This window comes from Triticum urartu, chromosome 1A (assembly GCF_056163025.1).
Source record: "Triticum urartu cultivar PI428250 chromosome 1A, HENAU_Tu73, whole genome shotgun sequence".
NCBI lineage: Eukaryota > Viridiplantae > Streptophyta > Magnoliopsida > Poales > Poaceae > Triticum > Triticum urartu.
The window spans coordinates 13,025,542-13,051,061 of NC_141873.1; the positions used below are offsets into that span (position 1 = coordinate 13,025,542).

At 46.1% G+C, this 25,520-nt stretch overlaps 2 protein-coding genes and 1 pseudogene across 2 annotated transcripts; 2 read left to right on the forward strand and 1 right to left on the reverse strand.

Annotated features, from left to right (window-relative positions):
* Positions 1 to 3,569: 3,569 nt before the first annotated feature.
* Positions 3,570 to 11,615, forward strand: LOC147988377 (uncharacterized; annotated as a pseudogene).
* Positions 11,616 to 19,087: 7,472 nt separating this feature from the next.
* On the reverse strand, positions 19,088 to 20,753 carry LOC125535421 (12-oxophytodienoate reductase 1). Its single transcript, XM_048698502.2, has 2 exons — positions 20,014 to 20,753; positions 19,088 to 19,850 (listed from the first exon to the last, which is right to left on the reverse strand). The coding sequence occupies exons 1-2, from the start codon at positions 20,558 to 20,560 to the stop codon at positions 19,261 to 19,263; spliced, it is 1,137 nt and encodes a 378-aa protein (XP_048554459.2). The 5' UTR covers positions 20,561 to 20,753; the 3' UTR covers positions 19,088 to 19,260.
* Positions 20,754 to 23,262: 2,509 nt separating this feature from the next.
* Positions 23,263 to 25,083, forward strand: LOC125535507 (putative 12-oxophytodienoate reductase 5). The gene is made up of 3 exons (XM_048698603.2): positions 23,263 to 23,441; positions 23,553 to 23,998; positions 24,379 to 25,083. The coding sequence occupies exons 1-3, from the start codon at positions 23,278 to 23,280 to the stop codon at positions 24,960 to 24,962; spliced, it is 1,194 nt and encodes a 397-aa protein (XP_048554560.2). The 5' UTR covers positions 23,263 to 23,277; the 3' UTR covers positions 24,963 to 25,083.
* The last annotated feature ends 437 nt before the right edge of the window (positions 25,084 to 25,520 follow it).

The following is a 25,520-nucleotide window of genomic DNA, read 5'->3' on the forward strand; positions in this document are numbered from 1 at the left end:
AGAGAACTCATAAGAAAAGGTCTGTCTTCTCTTATTTAAGATAAAACAAGAGATGATCTCTTAGCACAATTTGTCTCACCATGTTTTAAGGAATTGCTAGTTATTGAAGATAAGACTAAAATATAATCCATTGTAGACATACTCTTTTTTCATCTCTAAATTACATGTAAGACTTAAGATAAGGTTGTCTTATTAACCATTGTACATGCCCTTAAATGGCAAAAGCTAACACAAACGGTCCAAAACCAGCTGAGTTTATTTGGAGATGCCCTTAAAGCATCTTCTACACTCAGCATGTTCGTAGCATCTAGCGCGCTCACATACTCGCCTTGCGAATTACTCCCTCCATAGTGTTAAAAACGCTCTTATATTATAAGACGAAGAGAGTAAATATCTACATAGTGTGGTGGAATGGACGCCTTGGAACGATCGGCTGTAAAAAGAAATCCAATGACTGACATTTGTTGCTGGTTGTCCATAGTGTTTTCATGGTTTGCATACAAGGTTCATTTGCGTGTGGCAAGCGGGGCTACTTTCTTGCATTACAAACATTAAGCGTTACAAATCATAAGCGGGAAATTTCTTGCGGTACAAATTATAAGCAAATAAAAAAGGCAGCTCGTTATCCATTACAACTTCTCTTCATCTTACAAACAAACCAGGCTTACAAAAGATGCCAATACATTGGTTACTACTCCCTTCATCCCATAATACAAGATTGTTTTGTACGGTAAAATAGCTTGCACAATGATTTTTTATTATGGGACGGAGAGAGTACTAAATACCGACATGGACCCTCCAGCCCATCAAATACGTTGGTTTCTATTGGGTTGTGTTTTCACAATTTTTGACTGGATCATAAGATAAATAAATTGTTCTTTCCGTGATGTTTGAATGGATGGAAAAAACCCTGTAAAACATAGCGCAAATGAGTCATCTAGTTCTGTTGGATTTGATCATACAAAGCAAATAATCAACACAGAAACAATTTAGGCCCTATGAGCAAAGAGAGCCTTGGCTCAGTGGTTGGGCATGCGGTTGTGCAGCCTAACGACCCGAGTTCAATTCCAAAAATTGACAGGTGATGCACAGGGGTTTTCCCCCATTTATTAAGGATCAAGTTTGGTGTGTGGTGGAACCACTCATCAAAAAATATCTTGATACTCATTTAAAAAATTCTGAGGATCATGTTTATCTTGGTACTCATACTAAAATGGCCGTATGCATTCCTAGTTGGTGCAGAGCAATGTTGGGGATATCGCTTATCGGGAACTTATCGGTCGACCCATGATAAGGGGTAAATCGGCCAGTTTATCGGCATATCGGCCGATTTATCGCCATATCGGCTGATTTATCAGCCGATTTATCTTATCGTCCAGACAACGGTAAGCGATAAATCGGCCGATTTATCGGAATATCGAAAGATATCTTGAACAGTGGTGTAGAGGCCGGGGAAGTGAAATTCTCCCCCATTTTTTTAAGGCCGGGGGTACGCCTCCATTTTAAAAAAAATGAGCAGAAGACGTCGGTGTAGAAGACGACTGTTGGATGCTCCGTAGAAGACGTCGTTGGCCTCTGAGGCTATGGCGTTGCCGTCGCTGTAGGCCAGGAAGCACCCGTCGGTCCACACGGCGGCGCTCCGGTTGCCGTCGCAGGCGTCGAGGACCATCCAGGCGGACTGGGACAGGCAGTCGTGGCAGGACTCCTGTGGCGGCGAATTGCCGAAGCAGAAACCCCAGGCCGTGGCCAACGCGCGGCCGCGGTCAGACCGGAGGGAGGCGAAACCCGTCGGCGCGGCCGCGGATGGGAATGTTGGAATTATATGTCCTACAACTATACTCACATTACTTGAAATTGTTAATATTCGGAATACCTCATTATAGAATTATACATGTATGTATGCATGAAATTACTTTATATGATTATCATGGAATTATCACTTGTTGGAATGTACTTAAGTAATATATGCTTAAGAAAGCTGGTCGATTATTAGTGGAATACAATATACTATTTATATTGAAAGGACTATCCGGGTACACTGATGATTGGAAGAAGCTAGATCGTATAGTTAGGTTACAACCTTAATGTTGATCTACATAATTAGATGAATTTACACTCTATTATGGCGCGTTGCTCACAAGCACGTGCTCCGGGGACATAACGGGGTAGAATCTGTTAACAGACAAATATGATCGTGGTTGGTAATTTGATCTGGACTCTATCCGAAAAACTAGTTGGAAAGAGATGGACTTTTTGGAAAGGCAGTATAAGAAGGTCCCTACCCCCTAGTTTTAGATATGTGAATTGTGAGTGGCAGCATGGATAAGCACAGAGGAATTAAGAGGTAGACCGTAATTTTTTCCAACATTGGCATCAGCGCAAAGGTTCGACCGCTCTAACACTAGTCCCATGCAAACTATCCGCGGTCGTCGTGATTGCCGCCGGTCGCATCTGATTCCGCTGCGTACACTCCTTCGTATGTCGATCGGTTCTCCTATACAATCGGATCCCACGCGTGCAGTCCGCTTGTATCTCTTGGCGCGCCGCACTGCAGGTTGCTGGAAGTTTTGACGGAAGCAAGCCAAGACGGAGATCTAGGAAGCTAATCGTGACATCACGTGGGGCATGGAAGGTTAAACTTGCTGCACGGAGATCAAGGAGTACTACTGGTGTTGATATTTCGTGAAGCCACAAGAGGTAATTCAGGGCACGTGAGGAAGGAGTGCTGGAAAGGTGATCCAATGCCTGTGTGTGTGATCGGAAACACGGCAAAGATTTGCTGCCGGAAATTGTTAACAGATTCGTCTATTATTTTAATCGGATCTGGAAGTTAAAGATTTACTCTGGCATCATGCATGTAACAGTCGCGACTCCCATGGTCTTCGCACCGCTCCGTCGGGATGTTCAGAAGTTTGCGGCCTCTCCTACTTGCTGCATGCATAGGCACGGATGCGTCGACAGATATACAGGATCAAACTCATCTCTAATTGACCTGAACTTGGCAGCTTGCTGACCAAGGAACAGAAAATCTCCACTCAACGACTTTCCAAGTTGAACGAGCAACTGCTCGGGAACTGCAGGTCATGCCAACGCTTGCTGCCGCTACTATCTATATCATCAAGAACAGCAATTTTTCATTTGAAAATTACTGGAATTTCAAGCCATTATTGGAAGGAAAGAGAGGGAATTTCTATTGTTATTTATTGTGTCTAACATCTAGCCAACTGTACGGTCAACAGGCCGGCCGGAAGAGCCGTGCATGCACTTGTGCACGGGTGCTACGAGGAAAAAGAAGCAAATTATGAATTCTATCTGTTGATTATTGTTAGACATTGTATTCTCTGTATAATACACGGTACATGTATAAACCGTGTGTAGCAAGTTGGTAGGGCATGCGTGCGTGATTCTGTGTGGTTAGGACGTTAGGATTGATCTCTCTCCTTTCTGTTTAATCTGTAGATAAGAGCAGATCGATCCTAACTCCTCCTGATGTATATCTCTCCGGCCTTTGTGCCTATATAACACGCACCGCGTCCCTGCTCGATGCATACGCTTCCAGCTTATCTCACATGGTATTAGAGCCTACCTCTTCCACATCTATGTCATCTTCCTCCTCAAGCTCTGCCATGGCTTCCTCCCTTGCTGCGCTAGGACACACCATCACAGAGAAGCTAGCTAGGGACAATTTTTTGGTGTGGAAGGCCCAGGTCCTCCCACACGTGCGCGCCGCTGGGCTGATGGGCTACTTAGATGGCACCACGGTCGAGCTGCCCGCCGTTTTGGTCTCGGAGCAGGATGTCTCCGGGAAGAAGGAGCTCTCATCTGCTCCGAATCCTGATCATGCTGTTTGGTACACGCAGGACCAGCAGGTCCTCACTTTTCTCCTTGCCTCTCTGTCACAGGAGGTTCTCCTTCAGGTGCACTCGATCACTTCCTCTGCAGGAGTCTGGGCGGCCATCATACAGATGTTCGCGTCCCAATCCAGGGCGCGTCACATCCAGCTTCGTGGACAACTCGGCAACACGAAGAAAGGAGACTCGTCCGCTGCCCTCTTCTTCTCCAAGATGAAGGGCTTCGCCGACGAACTGGCGGCGGCCGGGAAACCTGTCGACGATGATGATCTAGTCTCCTACATCTTGCAGGGGCTGGACTCGGATTACAACCCGTACGTCGCAGCTCTCTCCACCCGCACCGGGACTGATCAGCAGATCGGTCTCACGGAGCTCTACTCGCTGCTGATCACAGCAGAGGCGCGCCTCAACGCGCAGAACGGCGGCAACAGCAACAGCTACTCCATCAACCTTGCCTCCAAGGGCGGCCCCCGCAACAACTCTGGCCGTCCTACTGGTGGCAGCTATGGTGGGGGCGACACCTCCAAAAACTTCTCCAACAATGGTGTCATCCAATCTTCAGGAGGAGGGGGTGCTGAGAAGTGTCAGATTTGCAAACGTGAAAGGCATGCTGCATGGCGCTGCTACAAACGATTTTGACAAGACCTTCAACCCCCCTCCCAAGCGACAAGGCGGCGGTAGTGGCAACGGCGGCGGCGGCAAGAAATCTGCCAACGCTGCTGCTGCCTCCTATGGCGTCGATACCAATTGGTATCTCGACACCGGAGCCACTGATCATGTGACCGGCGAGTTAGAAAAGCTTGCTGTTCGTGACCGCTACACCGGATCGGAACAAATCCACACTGCAAGTGGTCAAGGCATGGAAATTAAGCATGTTGGTCATTCATTTCTCCCTACTCCACACAAATCTTTAAAGTTGAACAACATCCTTCATGTTCCACACTCCCAAAGTCTTATTTCTGGTTACCAACCCACTAAAGATAATGATGCCTATCTTGTTGTTTACCCGGAATTCTTTTCTGTTCACGATCAGGCAACGGGGGGCACAATTCTTCACGGTCCGAGTAAGGGTGGGTTGTACCCAGTTGCTGGCCAACCGGCTGCTCATGGACGACAAATTCTTGGAGTAACCAAGCCATCTACTTCTAGGTGGCATAGGCGCCTCGGTCATCCATCACTTCCGGTGGTGCAGAAAATTCTTCGTGATAATAATCTTCAAATGTCAAATAAAGTAGATCATCATCTAGTTTGTGATGCATGTCAAATGGCTAAGAGCCATCAGTTACCGTACTCTCGTTCAACTAGTGTGTCTCAAGCTCCTTTAGAGCTCATTTTTTCGGATGTATGGGGCCCCGGGCCTCTTTCTGTTGGCAAACAAAAATACTATGTCAGCTTCATAGATGATTTCAGCAAGTTTAGTTAGCTTTATCTTATCAAAAATAAATCCGATGTGTTTCAGAAATTTCATCTTTTTCAAGCACTTGTTGAATGTTTGTTTGATCGTAAAATTATTGCCATGCAAACGGACTGGGGGGGGGGGGGTGAATATCAAAAGTTGAATCAGTTTTTTGAGCGACTTGGAATCACCCATCATGTATCATGCCCCCATGCACACCAACAGAATGGTTCGGCCGAACGCAACATCGACACATTGTTGAAGTTGGCCTTTCTCTTTTAGCTCATGCATCTATGCCGCTAAAATTCTGGGATGAGGCGTTTCTTACGGCGGTCTATCTCATCAATCGTGTCCCTAGTCGTGTCATCCACAATCAAACTCCATTAGAACGACTTTTTGGCACTCCACCCAATTACAATTTTCTTCGCATCTATGGGTGTGCCGTATGGCCGAATTTGCGACCTTTCAACAAACATAAACTTGAGTATCGGTCTAAGCAGTGTGTATTTCTTGGCTATAGTGCTCTTCACAAAGGATATAAATGTCTTGATGTCTCCACTGGACGAGTTTATATTTCTCGTGATGTTATCTTTGATGAGCACATTTTTCCTTTTGCTGCCTTGCATCCCAACGCCGGTGCCCAACTTCGTGCAGAGCTCATTCTTCTTCCACCCACACTTTTGAATTCCTCCAGTCTTCATGGCCGTACAGAAGTTCAGAATGATCACATGTCAATTTCCAATACTTTTGATTCCAACTCTGCTAATAGTGTGCAGGAATCAGGAGAAAACAGCACAACAAATTATGATTTTATGCAGGCCAACAGTGATGCAGAGTCGGCGGCCGCAGAAGATCCGAGCGGCACGGGTTTTGCTACTGATTCGCCTGCGCCGTCCTCCTCGGGATCGCCGACTGCAGCGCCTGGGTCGGGCGGATCCGCCACGGGATCGGCGCACCAACCCGGCTCGCATGCAGCTGCGGACCCCGCGCGGTCTCCCACCCGGGCTCTCCATGATGCGGCCGCTTCCTCCATTGGTCCTGCACTGTTTTCTAACGCAGCTGCCTCCCACGACGCGTCTCCTGCTACGGTTGCTGATTCCTTGGACAACCGCTTGGCACCTCTTGATTCGCTGCATGTCTCCGATTTGCATGCGGATGCTGCTGTTTCAGATGGTGCTGTTTCATCTGACTCTCCTATGGTGCACCGTATTTGTGAGCGCATGCAACCGGCTCCAGCAGCTCCTCCTCCCACTCGTGCTCAGACACGGTCATAAAGTGGTATTTTTCAACCCAAAGTTTATAAAGATGGTTGCATTCGTTGGAGTTCTTTCTGTGCTACAGGTGAACCGGAAAATCTGAAGGAGGCGCTTGGTGATCCCAAGTGGAAAGCTGCCATGAATGAAGAATTTGGCGCACTTTTGGAAAATAAAACTTGGCATTTGGTTCCTCCAAGTAAAGGAAACAATATCATCGACTGTAATTGGGTGTATAAGGTAAAACGCAAGTCTGATGGTACAATTGATAGATACAAGGCACGTTTAGTTGAAAAAGGATTCAAGCAACGTTATGGCATTGATTATGAGGATACCTTTAGTCCGGTTGTCAAAGCTGCCACCATCCGCTTAATTTTGTCTGTAGCTGTCTCTCGCAATTGGTGCATGCGGCAGTTAGATGTAAAGAACGCGTTCTTACATGGTGTTCTGGAAGAGGACATCTTTATGAGACAACCTCCTGGATATAAAGATCCACGGTCACCTCACTTTATTTGCAAACTTGACAAAGCATTGTATGGCCTGAAACAAGCACCTCGAGCATGGTATTCACGTTTGTCATCCAAACTTAAGTCTCTTGGCTTTCATCCTTCAAAGGCAGACACCTCGTTATTCTTTTATTCTCAGCATGGGGTCACCATTTTTATGCTTATCTATGTTGATGATATGATTGTCACTAGTTCCTCAGCTCAAGCCGTTGAAGCTCTTTTGAAAGATCTGCGCAAGGACTTTGCCCTTAAAGATCTAGATGATTTACACTACTTTCTTGGCATTGAGGTAACCCCTTCCCGAGATGGAATTATTTTGTCACAAGGCAAGTATTTGCTCGACTTGATTAAACGTGTGGGCATGAAGGGTTGTAAACCTGTACCCACCCCACTGCCAACATCCGAAAAATTATCTTTATGATGGTGAGCCTCTTGGAGGAGAGGAATCTACCAAATACAGAAGCATTGTTGGTGCTTTGCAATACTTGACTTTAACTCGGCCTGATATCTCTTTCTCCGTCAACAAAGTTTGTCAGTTTTTACATGCTCCCACAAATGTACATTGGTCACTGGTAAAGCGTATTCTTCGCTATTTGCAAGGAACCATGACTCATGGTCTCAGAATTGGCAAGTCAGACTCTATGTTGGTTAGTGCTTTTTTCGATGCAGATTGGGCGGGTTGTCCAGATGATAGGAGATCCACAGGTGGTTTTGCAGTGTTTCTTGGCAGCAACTTGGTGTCATGGATTGCTCGCAAGCAGGCTACCGTGTCTCGTTCTAGTACAGAGGCTGAATATAAAGCACTAGCTAATGCCACTGCAGAAATTATTTGGGTTCAGACTCTCTTGACAGAATTGGGTGTGCATCATCCACGAGCAGCTTCCCTTTGGTGTGATAATCTTGGTGCTACTTATCTGTCTGCCAATCCTATCTTTCATGCTCGAACGAAACACATTGAGATAGATTATCACTTTGTTCGAGAGAGAGTGGCAAACAAATTGTTGAATATCAGGTCCATACCTACAGGTGATCAAGTGGCAGATCGGTTTACGAAACCTTTGACAGCTAAGCAGTTAGAAGTTTTTCGCCGCAATCTCAACTTGGATAGTTGTGATTGAGGAGGGGTGTTAGACATTGTATTCTCTGTATAATACAGGGTACATGTATAAACCGTGTGTAGCAAGTTGGTAGGGCGTGCGTGCGTGATTCTGTATGGTTAGGACGTTAGGATTGATCTCTCTCCTTTCTGTTTAATCTGTAGATAAGAGCAGACCGATCCTAACTCCTCCTGATGTATATCTCTCCGGCCTTTGTGCCTATATAACACGCACCGCGTCCCTGCTTGATGCATACGCTTCCAGCTTATCTCACAATTATTATATTTTATTACATCACTCATTAATGGTTTGCTAATCTACTGCATGTATGTCATAACAAGGAAAATACGTCTACTCCTTGGAAGAAGTTGAGCAAATGGTTGAATTATTCTGCGGAAACTTACGCATAACCTGGAAAGGGATTTCAGAGAAGTACATATTATAATTGCATCACTTGTTTATGGAGGAAGATGTGAGTTACTCCAAGGACGAGGAAATTTGCTCTTCATTTGCCGGTATGCCTAATGATAATATTTGCACTATATTTATTTATTTGGTGCTATTTTTTCAAGTATAAATGGATTTAGGCTATGTCTTGTTGCTGGAATACAATAGCAATTTTATTGACATGCTGATAGTGCCAAAGGAAATTATCCATATTTACGTGTTTCATCATTGCTGCTAAATCTTATACAATTTGGAATTGGAAATTTTGCCATGAAACTCCCTTGTGGAGGAAAAGTATTTTTGTTATAGGACATTCTGTGCAACTTTAGTAAGAAGGGGTTTGATTTATGGTTCTATCTTGAAACCCATTGTTTATGAAATACTATTTGGAAAAGGAGGAGTGAAAATATTGCTCAATGATAAAATTAGTGCATTACAGAATTTCACACAATGGTTTATTCTTTCTTGATGGTTCATTGGAAGTTAGAAACCTGAATTGTTATTTGGGGAAGGTAACTCCATAGAGAGGAATGCTGATAATAGGAACACATGCTTAGAATTTATTAATTTTGTCATGGACGACTTGGTCACTAGTTCTGGAATTCAAAACTTTAGTGGGAGTAATTTGGTTTTCTGAAGCATGTATCTAATGGGTATTTGATTTGCACACCTTTTCTGAAGGTGGAAGGGGATAAAAAGCTTCACATCATTCTTTTATATATACTCATAGTTCTTGTTTTCCACTCCCACTAGAGGTAGGATTGTTTATTTCATTCCGCTCATCTATGATTGCACTTTATATGGTTATATGTTTACTTTTCACTATACAAGTCGGAAGGTTTTATTGTGATGTTCAATTGTTGTACTGAAGTGGAAAATCAGTTGATTAAGAAATATCCACTGATTGGTGGGGGAAGTACACTTCAGAAATATGCCAATTTAATACGTAAATAGCATGGAGCTACTTTCCCCATCGTGATATGTGTCCTACAACTATATTCAAATTATGTGTCCTATAACTATATTCAAATTACTTGAAATTGTTAATATTCAGAATACCTCATTATGGAATTATACATGTATTTATGCATGGAATTACTTTACATGATTATCATGGAATTATCACTTGTTGGAATGTACTTAAGTAATATATGCTTAAGGAAGCTGGACGATTATCAGTGAAATACAATATACTATTTATATTGGAAGGACTACACGGGTACACTGATGATTGGAAGGAGCTAGATCGTATAGTTAGGTTACAGCCCTAATGTTGATCTACATAATTAGAGGAATTTACACTCTATTATGGCGCATTGCTCACAAGCGCGTGCTTCGGGGACATAACGGGTAGAATCCGTTAACAGAAAAATATGATCGTAGTTGGTAATTTGATCTGGACTCTATCCGGAAAACTAGTTGAAAAGACAGTATAAGAAGGTCCCTACCTCCTAACCTTAGATATGCGAACTATGAGCGGGACCACGGATAAGCACAGAGAAATTAAAGGGTAGACCGCAATTTTTTCCAACAAGGGCCGCCATGAGCGACCTCAGGTTGTCACCGAACGCGGTGCCTCTGGTGATGAACGGCCTTGTGTTCAACGGGCAGTCGTACTGAAAGTATCCCCCGGTGATGTCTTTGGAGGCGCCGGCTGCACAGAACGCCATCACGGCAACGACGAGGACGAGGAGGAAGAACCATTGACGATCCGGTAGCGCCATGGCGTTGACAATGGCGCTTGCCAGAAGCTATACGGAGGGAGTTAAGTGCTGGAGTGGGTCGTTCAGTCTGATGTACGGAACCTTTCCGGGGGATCGAATCGAATCGAACTCACGTTCAAGCCAGGCAGCAGCAAAATCTCACGCAACCTGGCCGGCCGTATATGTTTGACTAGCTCTAGCACTCAAAGCCTCACGCAAACGCTCTAGCTCAAAATTAGTCAGGGACATGAACTGTGCCTGGCATAAGTTTTGGACCTCATATCTCACGAACGTTCGTTCGTCAAGAACGGGTGGCATTTCGAACGATTTTCATGGCATTTTTAACATATGTGCGATGACAGTTTTTTCAGAATGACGTTGCATTTTCTAGGATGATGTTGGAAAAACTGGAGAAAAACATATCTACCATGCATGGGGATATACATGCATGGTGCAGCCGTTCATCTAGTTGGAGATTTGGTTACATGCATATGTGTCCCCACTTCCTCCATCAATGCACACAAACTTTTCCAATATAGCTACTCTCTCCTTCCATCTCTATAGGGCTTAATGCGTTTTTCGAGACTAACTTTGACCAAATGTTAGAGCAACAATATATGACATACAACTTACACAAAGCATGTCGTCAAATTCGTATGTGAAAGGAGATTTCAATGATATAATTTTCACATTATGCATGTCATGTACTATTAATCTTGTCAATAGTCAAAGGCCGTCTTGAAAAACGCATTAGGCCTTATATAGATGGAAGGAGGGAGTAGCTTTGTGGGCTGTGGCAGAGATTAATTACCCGGTACCTGCCCATGTCTTTTCATATGGTTTCCAAGTTTGCATCTATTTTATCTTTTGAATTGAGAGTCTAGTTTATAAACATTTTAGACATTTGTGTAAAAATCTATGTAACAAAGTGATGCAGTTTAGAATAGGAAGAAACCTACTATAACTTGATAATAACACATGTTAAATACAAACTCATAATATTATGTTTGAAACAAATTTACCAACTGCTACCAAGTTGCCTCTGCATCAATTTGAAATCTCTAGGTATTTCAATACATTATGTACAATCTGCTAGGCAAATTTCTATGATTTTTGGTTGTTTCATTAAGTTACATCATGTTTAAAAATTATAATTAACTCTTGAGTAACAATTATAGCAAAGAATTTTAGATTTGTCAAAATTAGCGTCTCCCGTCTGTGCTTTACGTGGGTTAATAGTTTTTTACTTGCAGTTTGAGAGGTAATTGGATTCGCAAAAAAAGAGAGGTAATTGTTTATCTGAAGTTGCTTGGTGTTACATATGTACTCTTGCTTTGCTTCAGTTGTCTTGATTTCACCTAGAGTGGCATTGCTATTGTTACATGGTGACTCCTTACAGCGGATGAATTTTGTGTGGCCGGGGTGTCAAGATGGTTAACTTCTACCAAAGTGCCCCCTAGGAATATATATGTGGCTTGGTGTTCTATGTGATGCTTGACTCTAGACATATCATGCCATTTTAATTAATTAAATACTAGGTACATGCCCTGAGCTTTGATATTCCATTTCATTCTTTTGCTAGCATTTTCGGTACTCCTAATTTTCTTGCCTTACATTGATACTTAGTGCATACTTCACTGATACATTGAAATATGTGGAATTCTTTCTCTCGATCTCCTACACATAAGCCTAAATATCTTCCCCCAAAAAGTTCATCATACATGCCTATTATGGCATTTCTAAAGCCACCCCGACTATACTGCCATATGTGCATCACCGATGGCCATAATACACTAGTAGAAATATTGTGTTAGCTAGCTAATAGAGAGAAGTGACCTCTCTTATCTCCGTGCTTGGTCAACGCTACGTACTATATGTATAGAGAGAACTCGCGACACGCTAGCTATTAAGTACACAACATCATCATGAATATATACAGAGAGAAGTGATCGACCTCCTCCTTCTCCGAGAGATTGATCGAACAACAAGTTTTCGTATATCTATCCGACGCTACTAGCTACATATATACAATATAAGATCTCTTACAATCCCTAACATCTGAAGTCAAGATCCACATGGTATTCTCTGGCTTTATTGATGACCTGGTCAATAAAGAATCCCGCGATTTCCTATTGAATTGCTTTTATGCGATCTTGTGGTAGGAGATCATCCCGCATCTGCTAGATCTAAATCGAAGAAGAGGGTCAATACATGTGTATGAATGAAACTCAACACAAATGATGGTAATAAAATGAAATTATGAATAATTTTGCTTACGCACTTCATATTGTTTTTCAGAGTAGCCCAGCTTATTCTTAGTCGTCTCGTTGTAGATGAACTCGCAAACGTAGTATCCACAGAAATCATTCCCGACTTCCTGCCACAAGTACTTTACGAGAAATATAGGTCAATCAAACTGATAAGAAAGCATGCTAAATGGTATTGATGAAACTAGCTAGAATCAATGGGAGATGTGCGGAACTAGGTAGTAGTACTTACTTTCGGATGTTTAAATTTCATCTCGGTCAGCAGTCCCGGAGAAATTGCAGTGAACTCTTTTCAAACCCTGCCAGACAAAGAAAATAATTACTTGATATCAGGAAACGAACAAAGTTGCCGATATGGTGCGATAATGATCGATTGAACCTACTTCTGAAGCATCTCAATCATCTTCGCATACTCCTGGGGATCTTTTCGTCTCGAGTCTAATACGGTTACTAGTCCCTGCTCAAGCTTAACCTTTAGCAGAATAAAGTGATAGTTGCGCACGCATGCATAACTCATCAGTTACATTACTATAACCTTGAGTAATATGGGAAACCGAATGTGCACAAGACAATAACACTCACTTGAAGTTGTAAGGAAAGAATATTTTATCTTTGCTTTGATTATTGAGCAACAATTTGAGCAAGTTGTCCTCCCTTTTTGAGACATTCCTTTTAACCGTCCATTCATGTATGATATTTGGGTTAATGAATCCAATGTCATAGATTTGTGTTTTTCTGCATTCGACGATCTTCAATCTGCATAATATAGTGAAGATAATTATATATACATGCAATGAAAGAGCTGAGCTATATATATAGATATATATAGAGAGAGAGAGATAGAGAGAGAGAGACTTAATTACAGAAAGTAGTACTTATAGACAGTAGCAAGCCACGAGTGATTTGTCGAGGGCCTTTAGATTGTAGAACTGGAAAAACTCGTCAAAATCAACAGTTAACAATTCTTGTCCAATGAAGTCGTGGTCCTCTTTAATTCTCATCGACAAAGCATCCTTCCCAGACTCGCTGCAGGTTTTCATGTACCATCGATGGAATCTTCACATCATCATTGTTAGAGGAGGACTTCCATCTTTGACGAGATGCTTCCCGTACTGGTATTTGAATTCGTCCACCTTCATTGTATCAAAATGTACATCGTCAGGCAGGTAATCACCAGGATTGGTACCGGGTAGCATCTGCGGCAGATTTGCGACGATGTCGCTAGACACCTTGAGCCGGGGGCACGATTGGTTCTCCTATTCTCCGAACTGGGGAATTTTTTCCCACCTCTTCGTTCTGCTAACCTTTTGTCACTTGAAGTAGTTCTTGACTGATACGTTTCCAACGTATCTATTTTTTCTCACGCTTTTCTTTTTGTTTTGGACTTTAATTTGCATGATTTAAATAAAACTAACTCCGGACTGACGTTGTTTTCAGCAGAACTACCATGGTGTTATTTTGTGCAGAAATAAAAGTTCTCGAAATAAAACGGAACTTTTTGAGAATTTTTTATACCAATAATAAGAATGTCTGGAGCCAAGACCCGCCGGAGAGAGGCCCCTGGGTGGGCACAACCCACCAGAGCGCGCCCCTCTCATGGCGTGCCCAGGTGGGTTGTACCCACCTGGTGACCCCGCTGATGACCCCTCTGAAACTATAAAATCATATATTTTCAGAAGAAAAAATCAGGGAGAAAGAATTATCGTGATCCACGAGACGGAGCCGCCGCCAAGCCCTGTTTTTTCTCGGGAGGGCAGATCTGGAGTCCGTTTTGGGCTCCGGAGAGGGGATCTTCGATCTTCGTCATCACCAACCTATCTTCATCGCCAATTTCATGATGCTCCCCATCGAGAATGAGTAATTTTTTCGTAGACTCGTTGGTCGGTGAGGAGTTGGATGAGATTCATCATGTAATCGAGTTACCAGGGACCGGGCCAGGGGGACGACCTCCTCCGCGTCGCAGGAGACGTCATTGGACGAAGAGGACGCTCCGTAGAAGACGTCGTTGGCCTTTGAGGCTGTGGCGTTGCCGTCGGTGTAGGCCAGGAAGCACCCGTCGGTCCACATGGCGGCGCTCCGGTTGCCGTCGCAGGCGTCGAGGACTATCCCCGCGGACTGGGACGGACAGTCGCGGTAGGACTCCGGCGGCGCCAAGTCCCCGAAGCATAGTCCTCGGGCCATGGCGAACGCACGACCACGGCCAGCCCGGAGGGAGGGGATGCCCGTTGGCGCGGCCGCGGACGGGAGGGCCGCCATGAGCGACCTCAGGTCATCATCGAACACGGTGCCTCCGGTGATGGACGGCCCTGTGTTCACGGGGCAGTCGTACTCAAAGTATCCCCCGGTGATGTCCTTGGAGCTGCCGGCCGCAGAGAACACCAGCATGGCGGCGACGAGGAGGAGGAGGCATTGGTGATCCGGTAGCGCCATGGCGTACGCTGACAATTGCGTGCGGCCAGATGGATGCAGGCCAATATTGGAGAGTGGGTACCGCATGTTACCTTTCCTGTGAATCGAAACCAACGCACGTTCTTGCCGCAGCTTTAACTAGCCGTATGTGTTGACTAGCTCTAGCATTCAAAAAGTCAAAATGTCGTTGAAGCCTGGTATTACTTTCTACTGATTTCAGGAAAATAATAATTGGACATAGGGTAAATTTTATTGACTTGAAAGGAAACATCAAGCAAGTACAAACACAGTGAACATACATCTCCATCGTTAGAATGCAAACAGCCAACATCAACGCACACCCAAATAAATACATGAACGAATAGCAAAGTTGTATACGACTCAAAGCTATTTCTTAACTAGGAAAAAGAACAAAAATTCTGAAGGGCTCAAAACTAAACAGAGAACGACAAATAACAACAACAACAACTACTACTACTACTATATCTGCACCAACCATCTCTTTGACACTACAAGGACAAACGTGGTTCTTCAACAACAACGCTTTTAGAAATGGAACAATGCTCAAGCGTCGCCGTGACCGGAACGAACCACCAAAAGTCGGATTCTTGGTTTCCACCATGAAGAACAAGTCCGAGCATATCCAATCAATGCCTTCAACAAGTTAACGACGCAAAAACATCATCATTGTTAGGTATAACCAACTTGGCATAGACATAGGGTTTTCACCCGGAGCTTGAGACCTGATACTCGTGAAGCACCACCAATCAGAGTCAATCATTTGTTGTATCCACCATTTTTTTCACGATCCCAGCAGCTACATGCATTGGGCTAAGAATCCCACCATTGCCGTGTCACAACTATACGCTCTGCATCAAGCCACTGTCCATAGATTGTATCTCACCATCGAAAGCAAACTGGCCAGAACGAGAGCTGTGAAAACCCACAGCGGAGCCTTCTAGCGGCATCCAGCAACCTCACCAGTATGAGCGACGAAAGTGGCCACCAGGTATGGAGAGAAGAACCCTCACAAGGACTTTGGTGTTCACCAGAATATATAGCTCCACTGGTCAGTTGGTGTCACCACAGTAAGATTTGTAAAAGATATCCTTCCAAATCAAATACATGAGGGACACGTTTGTCAATCTGATCGGGTGCGGCCACCAGCGGGAAAGGGAGTGACCGACCCCAACCCTCACGAGTAGCCACCGCTGAGAGAGCCGCTTACGCCTCAGCACGGCCCTGGCAAGGCCGACTTCGGCGCTTGAGCAATCATGTAGTAGCACGTGGTCCTGCCCGACATGGCAAGCAGTGGAGGCTGAGCTGCACCACGTCCGAAGGGAGCGTCAGAGGACTGGAGAGCAACAGTTGTGGCAGATCATGAGGTGGAGGGAAGCAATTCGCCGTCGAGGAACAAGTGCCCTGCCATTTCCTTCCTCGGGGCCGGCCTGACCTTCGCTAGTGGGCATCCTCCGGCTGCGGCGAGAGGTGGAAGGGTCGGGGGAGGGGGATGGAAGGTGTCGGCAGCAGCTTAGGGTTGCTCCCCATCCCCTAGCCGTTGGGGAAGGAGATGCAAAGGGCTTTTTTGTGTGGGTTCATTTCACAAATTTCCTAGTGTTGGAGGCTCTGACAACACCCCATAGGGTTGTGGGAGTGGACCGTTAAAGCCAAATAGTTTCCCAATTCATCCTTTTTTGCAGCTCATCTCCGAGGAATGTTGTGAAAGTCAAAGAGATCTTCAATTAAGGTGCTAAGTTTGTAGTGGGTAATTGGCGGTATACGTTGTTCTGGTTCGCCAAATGGCTGGGTAATTCGCCTCTGTATGAAAAATTTCTTGACATCTTTGTCCTTGCTTCACAACCCAAAATCCGCGTTAATGAGGCTTTACGTGAGAACCAAATCATCACCACCTTCAAGCACAACCTCAGCAACATTGAATCGGTCACTTAGGACCTTCGCTTCGCATGTCTCACAAAAAAGAGTAGCTTCATAAAGAGTTTCTCCCGGCAATCTTTAACAACTATGACGTTGTATTTTAGGATCTTGAAGCATCGGGGTGCTTCTCCATGAAACAAGAATATGAGCGTCTGGTTCTGCCCTCTGCCATTCATCATGCTAAGTGTCTCTAGTCTACGGATGTGCCTCTAAAAGGGAACATTTCCCTATGGCAATTGGTGAGAGTCGGTTGCCCTCGGCCATTTTTTCTGCATAAAAGACATCGCCTTGACGATGGTTCCTGTTCTCCGTGCAGGAGAGAATGCTAACCACAAGTATTGCAATCACAATACGTTCATAAACTATTATATATCACTATGCAAACATAATAACAAATAGCAAACACAAATGATAGTTTCAATACAGAATAGTACTGATACATAAGTTCCTCAATACATCTCAACCTTCAACCTAGAGGCCTGTCATTACATCACATCATATATCTTACATATAATTAGTTAATTATCGATCAACAAGATGACACATCTGCTATGTCATACTCCCACTGTAAAGAAATATAAAACCGTTTAGATCACTACTAAACACTCTTATCTTTTTTTACGGAGGGAGTGTTTTTCAAAGATGGGACCATATTGCATTTCCACGTCTTCTTTTTCTTCTTCAATCTAAATCCAACTAATGATGCACCGTTCAACATGTATCTACACACATCAGGTTGTTGTGCTCTCCACTTCGTGTAGACATGCATATTACACTTGTACACACAACCTTTTTCAGAAAGAGTTGTGAATCATCCTCATGCTCATTGCCTCACAACTCCATCATTATCGGACTGCTCGCCCCGACGTAGAATCCAAGCTCTCCCCTTTCACCGACTACATGGACTGCCACGACTCCGACCAGCATGCCCTCGCGCTCCACATGTCCGCCAAGCTCAACGACTACAACATCCTCTATCTCCACATGGTTGAGCCGAGGATGGCCATCATCGACGGCCAGCGGATGGTGCCGAAGCGGCTACTGCGGTACTGCCATACAGAGAGGCGTTCAAGGGAACCTTCATTACCAATGGACGAACATTTAATTTTACCGCCCATTGATTATTAGATGTATGTGTGTGTATCGTGTTTCATCCAAAAACAAACCATGTAGGACTGCTATTGCTAGCTTCATATAAACTAGTACAATAATTAAGGGTGAGGAGTGGCTTAAATCATGCGGTCACAAAATTATTATGCAGGAATGCATGTTCATTGTATGAAAATAGTTATTTAATTCCTGCAAAAAGTTATTTAATTCTTGACACAGTTGGCTCGACTGATTCGGTAAATCAGACATGTGTAAATGGAGTACCATTTCTATAGTTGTGACAAAAATGGAGTAGCTTCAGATACTACATTCCCTAATCCCAGAAACTGCATGTAGCATAACCTCCATGAGTATCGTGATTGTTAGGAAATAGGATAGCGTAGGATTTCTACCTTGTCTTATACTCCAAGATGGTCATGTATACGCCTACGAGGCTCAAGCAGTACATCACCAATCCCTCTCTAATCCTCTTACATGGTATCAATCTTATCTCGATCCTAAACCCTAGTCATTCCCGCTTCCGCATCGCGTCACCCCCGTGGAGGTCGATCTCCATGATCTCCACTGGGCGACACGCAACCCGTACCGAGGGTTTGTTCGCCGATCATGTTGATCGGCTACCTTAGAGAGTCTTTTTCCCGATTGATTGATCTGGATTTTTCTCTCGCGCCGAACGTTTGTTTGGTGTTTTCTTTTTAGTTTTTTGATCTAAAATCTGTTTGCATCACCCACCGTCGCCTGTCAACCTTCGCACGCCTCTACTTCGACTTCGGCATCGACTACACCGGTCTCATCTACGACACGTGACATGTAGCGGCCCGGAACGGTCGTTGTCCGCGCATGTGTGGCACATTTAGTGCCAAATGCTGCATCAAACGAAGATCAAATGATCAGGAATGTCCATCGAACGAAATCAAACGGTGATTAGGTGCAGTTCAATTCATGAGAGGGCGGAGATTAGGTGCAGTTCTACTGTCCTAAAATAGCATTCCCACCGCGGTGTGTGTATGAGAGACAGAGAGTGAGAAGGGGAGGCCTGCAAGTGGGAATGCTATATTTTGTTCTATTGTATTTTGTTCTAGGGGAGTGCAGTTCTACAAAATGTTCTATGGGAACCACTAGCAAATAGCAATATAATATTTTGTTTTCGACAAACCCATAGAACATTTGATATTAGTGAAGTAGACGCATTGAGAGACCTAATCACATAGATATTCAAAATGTTCTTGAAACTATTTCTGGAATGTCAAACACATATTCAGCTCCACCAGTGAACGATGAGTCGGTCAGCCCAAAAATGGATAGTCGGTGTAGCCAACAACAGGGTCGGAGGTGTAGAAGGTGGCCCTGTTGTACCCGTTGAGCTTCGCGTCGAACTCAAACCTCTTCGGAAGGTCCGGGTTGGCTAGGAAAAGCCGCCCAAATGCCACTAGGTCGGCGTACCCCTCTCCGACCACCTTATTCCCCTCCTCCCGGTCGTATCCGCCGGCAGCGATGAATGTCCCGCCAAACGCCTCCCGGTACGGCCGCAGCCTCTTCGGTACCACCCGCCGACCATCGGCGCGTGCCATCCTTGGCTCCACCATGTGGAGGTAGAGGATGCCGCCGGGGACGCCATTGAGCTTGGTGGCCATGTGGAGCGCAAGGGCGTGCGGGTCGGAGTCGTGGCAGTCCATGTAGTCGGCAAAGGGCGAGAGGCGGACGCCCACACAGCGGCCGCCGATCTCCCTAGCCACGGCGGTGACCACCTCGAGCGCGAAGCGGCACCGGTTCTCGAGGCTGCCGCCATACTCGTCGTCGCGGTCGTTGGCACTGTCCTTGAGGAACTGCTCCACGAGGTACCCGTGCGCGCCATGGATCTCCACGCCGTCGAACCCTAGAATCCAATCGCCATGGACATAGACACGTAGAGAAGTTAGAGCAAAGCACGACGAACAAAACAGAGCAGTTAAAGCTGGGCACGACGAGCAGGGCACGAAACAGAGCAGAGTGTTTGAAGTGTTAATGGCGAGCAGATACCGGAGCTCGTACGTACGTACCGGCGTCGACGGCGTTCCTTGCTGCCCTCCTGAAGTCGTCGACGACGCCGGCGATCTCCGCCACATCCAGCCGTCTGGGCGTCGCGAACTCCTCCTCGACGCCGTCGTTCATCCGCGGAGTGGCGATCGGCCTGCCGGTGCTGGACACCCGCGGCGTCCCAGCGGGCGTCCCGTCCGGCCGGAGCTTGCCCACGACGCGCCCGACGTGCCAGAGCTGGCAGAAGATGACCGCGCCCTTGGCGTGCACGGCGTCGACGACGGGCCGCCACGCGTCCACCTGCTCGTCCGTCCAGACGCCCGGGGTGGGCCGGTGGCCCTGCGCCGCGGCGGACACGCCTGTGGCCTCCGTGATGAGCATCCCGCCGGCCGTCGCGCGCTGCGCGTAGTAGACGGCGGCGTGCGGCTGCGGGAGGTTCCCCGGGGACCGCTGCCTCGTCAGCGGCGCCAGCACCACCCTGTGCGCCAGCTCCAGCTCGCCGCTGCCCGCCCTGTACGGCGTCAGCAGAGGGATCGCCGCCGCCCCCGTCTCACCTTCTTCTCCGGCCATGACCAGTGAGCGGGTGACCAGTGAGCTACTGAGCTAGTGACAACGTATGCAGCTGAGATCAGAGATGATTCCGTTGCTGATCAATGTGAAGGCAGTGTATATATAGATCACCAGATTATTATTCATCTTCATCGTGCTATGATGCATGCACTGATGATTGCAACCATGAACAAATGTCTTTTGTGCTTAGCTTGGCCCCTTGGCCAGTCGAATCGGTAGGCACTGACTGAGTGAGTGACTGACTGACGCAAGCCGTGATGTATTGCCTCCGCCAAAGCAGCAGCCCCCCTGCACTCCCTTTGTTCCAAATTACTCGTCGTGGTTTTAGTTTAAATTGAGTACAAACTAACCAATTTGTGATTGGATGGTTAGAGGGACTGTGGTATCCTCAGCCCATCAAGGTTCAAATCCTGATACTCGCATTTATTCCTAGATTATTTCAAAATTTCCGACGATGCGTATTCAGTGGGAGGAGAAGTTCCCGTCGACGACGAGGTGCCTACGATGACTTTGTAAATTCCAAGATAATATGCTAGCTCAGTCTTTCAGAGGTGCTCATAGAGGTAGGGTTTGTGTGTGTGCGTTCATAGGGGTGAGTGTATGCACGTGTATACGAGCACTTACGTCTATACTGTGTTAAAAAAAGTACAAACTTTTTTAGCGTTTTCAATGAGAGAATAAACAAATGGAACAAGAGGAATTTTGAGGCGTCTGGTGGACAGCATTCAGTTGTGTTGAGTACAGTAGGGGCCAAGTGTACTTTTTTTCAAAGAATAAGGGGCCAAGTGGACTTTGGTGCAACATGGAATGCATCAAAGGAAGATGTTGAATCTTTTTGTTTCTCATGGGTGTATACACGAGGCTTGTGCTCTCTCTATCCCAAGCACAAGCCTCGTGCTCTCGTGCAATAAGAACCTTGCTCGGAGCTCGGTGGTTAGTCACATGGTTGTGTAGCCTGTCGACCCGAGTTAAACTCTTCAACTCAAAATTCAGACATACATATAACTCCCGTTTTGAAAGAAAGCCTCGTTCGGCAGTTATTTCATGGTCTAATACATGTTTTCGATTTACAATTGTTACTTGGCTTATTGCATGCCGCCTGCCAATCAAGGCTCCAAAAGACGAACAAGTGACACCTTTATCAGCATTTGCACCACAGAATGAATGTTGTGCAGCCCATGCTCGGGTATGGCCGACCAAAGCTTCATCGACCTTGGTCCACGGTGAGCACTGTTGATTAGGGACTAGGAGGGACTTATTCCTTGACATGCCATGTACAATGCAAATAGAAAATCAAAAACCCTGCAAAAACAACACCAAAGGAGTTGCGGGCGACCACACCGTCTTACCAATGCTGAGAAAGTAGGTAGTTAGGAGGGCGAGACGGGCAAGGATGTAGTCTTGTGGATAATTCCTTTCATTTTGGCGACCACTAGGCACCGGTCGACCGGCCCAAAATTTAGCCGATCGCCGCGCAACCGTGGGATCGCCACGCAACCATTTTGTGGTCTACATCACAAAGGTAGAAACTTTTTTTAGTGTTTTCAAAGAGGGAATAAACAAATGGAAGCAATTTGACTTTTGAGGACTGCATTCAATTGTGTTGAGTACAGCAGGGGCCAAGTGGATTTTTTTAGGAGGAGGGGCCAAGTGGACTTTGATGCAAGTGCAACATGGAATGGATCAAATGAAGCTGCTGAATCTTTTTTTTCTCATGGAAGACACTGCTCTCTCTGATCCGAAGCACAAGCATCGTGCTCTCGTGCAATGAGAGGCTTCCTCGGAGCTCAGTGGTTAGTCATGTGATCGTGCAGCCTGTCGATCCAAGTTCGACTCTCCAACTAACATTTCGGCGTATATATAATTCTTGTTTTGAAAGAAAGCCTTGCTCGACATTCATTTCATGGTCTAATGCGTGACTTCAACTTACAATTTTCAGGTGGCTTATTGCATACCACATGTCAATCAAGATTCCAAAAGTCGAACAAGTGACACCACGATCAACATGGCACCATAGAATGAATGAATGTTGTGCAGCCCATGCTCGGGAATGACGACTGACGAAAGCTTCATTGACCATGGATATACGCTTCGTTTCTTCTCTCGTCGCCGTTTTCACCGCACACCCCTAAATGAAGGACTTTCGGTACAATGGTGAGCACCATTGACGGGGACTAGGAGAGACTTATTCCTTTCACATGCCATGTACAATGCAAAATGGAAATCTAAAACCTTGCAGAAAACAATGGAGGTGCGGTCCACCTTAGTTTTGTGGATGACCAGGGCTGGGAAAGTAGATAGTGAGGAGAGCGAGAGGGGCGAGGATATAGTCTTGTGGATGGTTCCTTTCATTTTCCTTTCTCGCATACAAGAAAATGGACCGGGGATTTTCCTTAGGAATATAATGATCATAAAAGGTTAAGCTTGATTTTATTTGCAACAATACACATCATCGTCCCAAAAGATAGGGAGCGAAGAAAGTGATGGAGGAGTACATATAATTGGTCACTGTCTCTGGCGGAGTCAAAAGACACAGAACTTGATGCGTGCTTATGAGCTGTGATAGCACGACTAAAACTAAAATAAGATGCCTTTTTCTTCCATGCTTAGCTCACCCATGATGTATGTCGGCTCAATTAGCAGCCGGGATCACCTTAGTTTACTATAACCATATCACATGATAATATATGATTTGCGTACCAATGATCTATAAATGAATGTCCTGTCAACTCCACTACTCACCACTCACTACCACACCACTCAGCAGTCTTCTTCTTCCTCCTCTGCCATTAATTGATCAAGAAAAGCTTCAGCTATCAGCAATGGAGCCCATCCCTCTCCTGACGCCGTACAAGATGGGCCAGTTCGACCTCGCCCACAGGTACCTAAACCATCCGCTGAAACCGTTAGCCACATGTTGTACATGTTCGATCACTCATGGATCATGCATGGCTGAACCGACGGCCGGCCGGCGACCATGCTGATGCTGCAGGGTGGTGTTGGCGCCGTTGACGAGGCAGCGCTCCTACGGCAACGTGCCACAGCCGCACGCCGCCGTGTACTACTCCCAGCGCGCCACTGCCGGCGGGCTGCTCATCGCCGAGGCCACAGGGGTCTCCGACACGGCGCAGGGCTACACCGATACCCCGGGGATCTGGACGACGGAGCACATCGAGGCGTGGAAGCCCATCGTGGCCGCAGTGCACGCCAAGGGCGCGCTCTTCTTCTGCCAGATCTGGCACGTCGGACGTGTGTCCACCTTTGAGCTGCAGCCCGGCGGCGCCGCTCCGCTGTCGAGCACGGAGAAGGGGGTGGGCCCGCAGATCAGCTTCGATGGGCATCGGGAGGAGTTCTCGCCGCCGAGGAGGCTGACGGTTGAGGAGATACCTGCCATCGTCGACGACTTCAGGAAGGCCGCAAGGAACGCCATCGACGCGGGTACGTACCTACATTAGGACGTTAACACGCCAGCTTTCTGCTCAGAAATGCTCGGTCAAACATTGCTTCCCTGGACAACCAACAAACATAAATTTACCTTTTTTTTGCAGAAATAGTACCGTTAGTTCATCCAACGAAAATACTCCCTCTCTGTAATATAAAAGCGTTTTTGACATTAGATAAAAAACGCTCTTATGTTGTAAAACGGAGGTAGTAATTTCAGAACAAATAACCATTTTACAAGTCATCCGCTAACATGTAAATACATACATACTAGAATGTCCAAATTTTGTATCTTGGATACTGCCGTCATATCTAAAGTGGTCGTGTATCATGAATGGTGCTCTGATCTCCCCTACATGAATGGTGTGGTGTGGCAGGTTTCGACGGCGTGGAGATACACGGTGCAAACGGGTACATCATCGAGCAGTTCCTCAAGGATAGCGCCAACGACCGCGCAGATGAGTATGGTGGCACCCTTGAAAACCGGTGTCGTTTCGCTCTCGAGGTGGTTGATGCTGTCGTCAAGGAGGTCGGCGGCCGCCGTGTGGGCATCCGCCTCTCCCCATTCACTGACTACATGGATTGCCATGACTCTGACCCCCACTCCCTTGCACTTTATATGTCCACCAAACTCAACGACCATGACATCCTCTACATCCACATGATTGAGCCGAGGATGGCCATTGTGGATGGACGGAGAGTGGTGCCGAAGCGGTTGCTACCTTATAGAGAAGCATTCAAAGGGACCTTCATCGCCAATGGTGGATATGACCGTGAGGAAGGGGGCAAGGTGGTCACCGAGGGATACACTGACCTAGTGGCCTTTGGGCGGCTATTCCTGGCGAACCCGGACCTGCCAAAGCGGTTTGAGGTCGGCGCAGAACTGAACAAGTATGACAGAACGACCTTCTACACCTCAGACCCTGTCGTCGGCTACACCGACTACCCCTTCCTTGAATAATCATCAATTGAGTCAGCTTCTTGCTCCGACAACAAAATAAGTGTGCTGCAGGACACTAATTAGATGTATGTGTAAGTGTTTTGTTTCATGAAGCAATAAACTTAGTTTGATGATTGCTGAAGTCGCTCAAGTTTCTATGGAAACATTACTCTCTGTCAAGTCTCCCATACACTGTTTCAACTATGATTTTCATTTAATAATTGTTCGCACGCGAACACGTCACCGTGTATCCTCGACGCCGGGGGTGATGCACCGCAGCTCACGTCGAAGGAGACCCGACCGGAAGCGCGGTACGCAGGCAATCCGGCGGGTGCTTTTGAGGACCCGAAACCCCACACGCCCGGGAGGGACCCCGTCAGGGCGCGCGGTGGCTATGGGCTGCCCTAGGTCGACCTGATCGCCCCTAGGGCCTCGAGGTTCGTCGCCCTGCAACAAGAAGAACGAACGAAGAACGAGGAAGAAGAAGAACAAGGGAGGGAGATAAAGGTAAAGATAAAAGATGATAGATTGATATGTTTGATTGTGTGTTGTTCAATCGGCCGTCACCTCTCATCTATT

Coding starts and splice junctions, on each gene's coding strand:
- LOC125535507 (XM_048698603.2), top strand. CDS start 23,278: ATGTCCTGTCAACTCCACTACTCACCACTCACTACCACACCACTCAGC. Junction 23,442..23,552: donor CAGTTCGACCTCGCCCACAG/GTACCTAAACCA, acceptor CTGATGCTGCAG/GGTGGTGTTGGCGCCGTTGA. Junction 23,999..24,378: donor AAGGAACGCCATCGACGCGG/GTACGTACCTAC, acceptor GTGGTGTGGCAG/GTTTCGACGGCGTGGAGATA.
- LOC125535421 (XM_048698502.2), bottom strand. CDS start 20,560: ATGGCCGGAGAAGAAGGTGAGACGGGGGCGGCGGCGATCCCTCTGCTG. Junction 19,851..20,013: donor AAGGAACGCCGTCGACGCCG/GTACGTACGTAC, acceptor ATTGGATTCTAG/GGTTCGACGGCGTGGAGATC.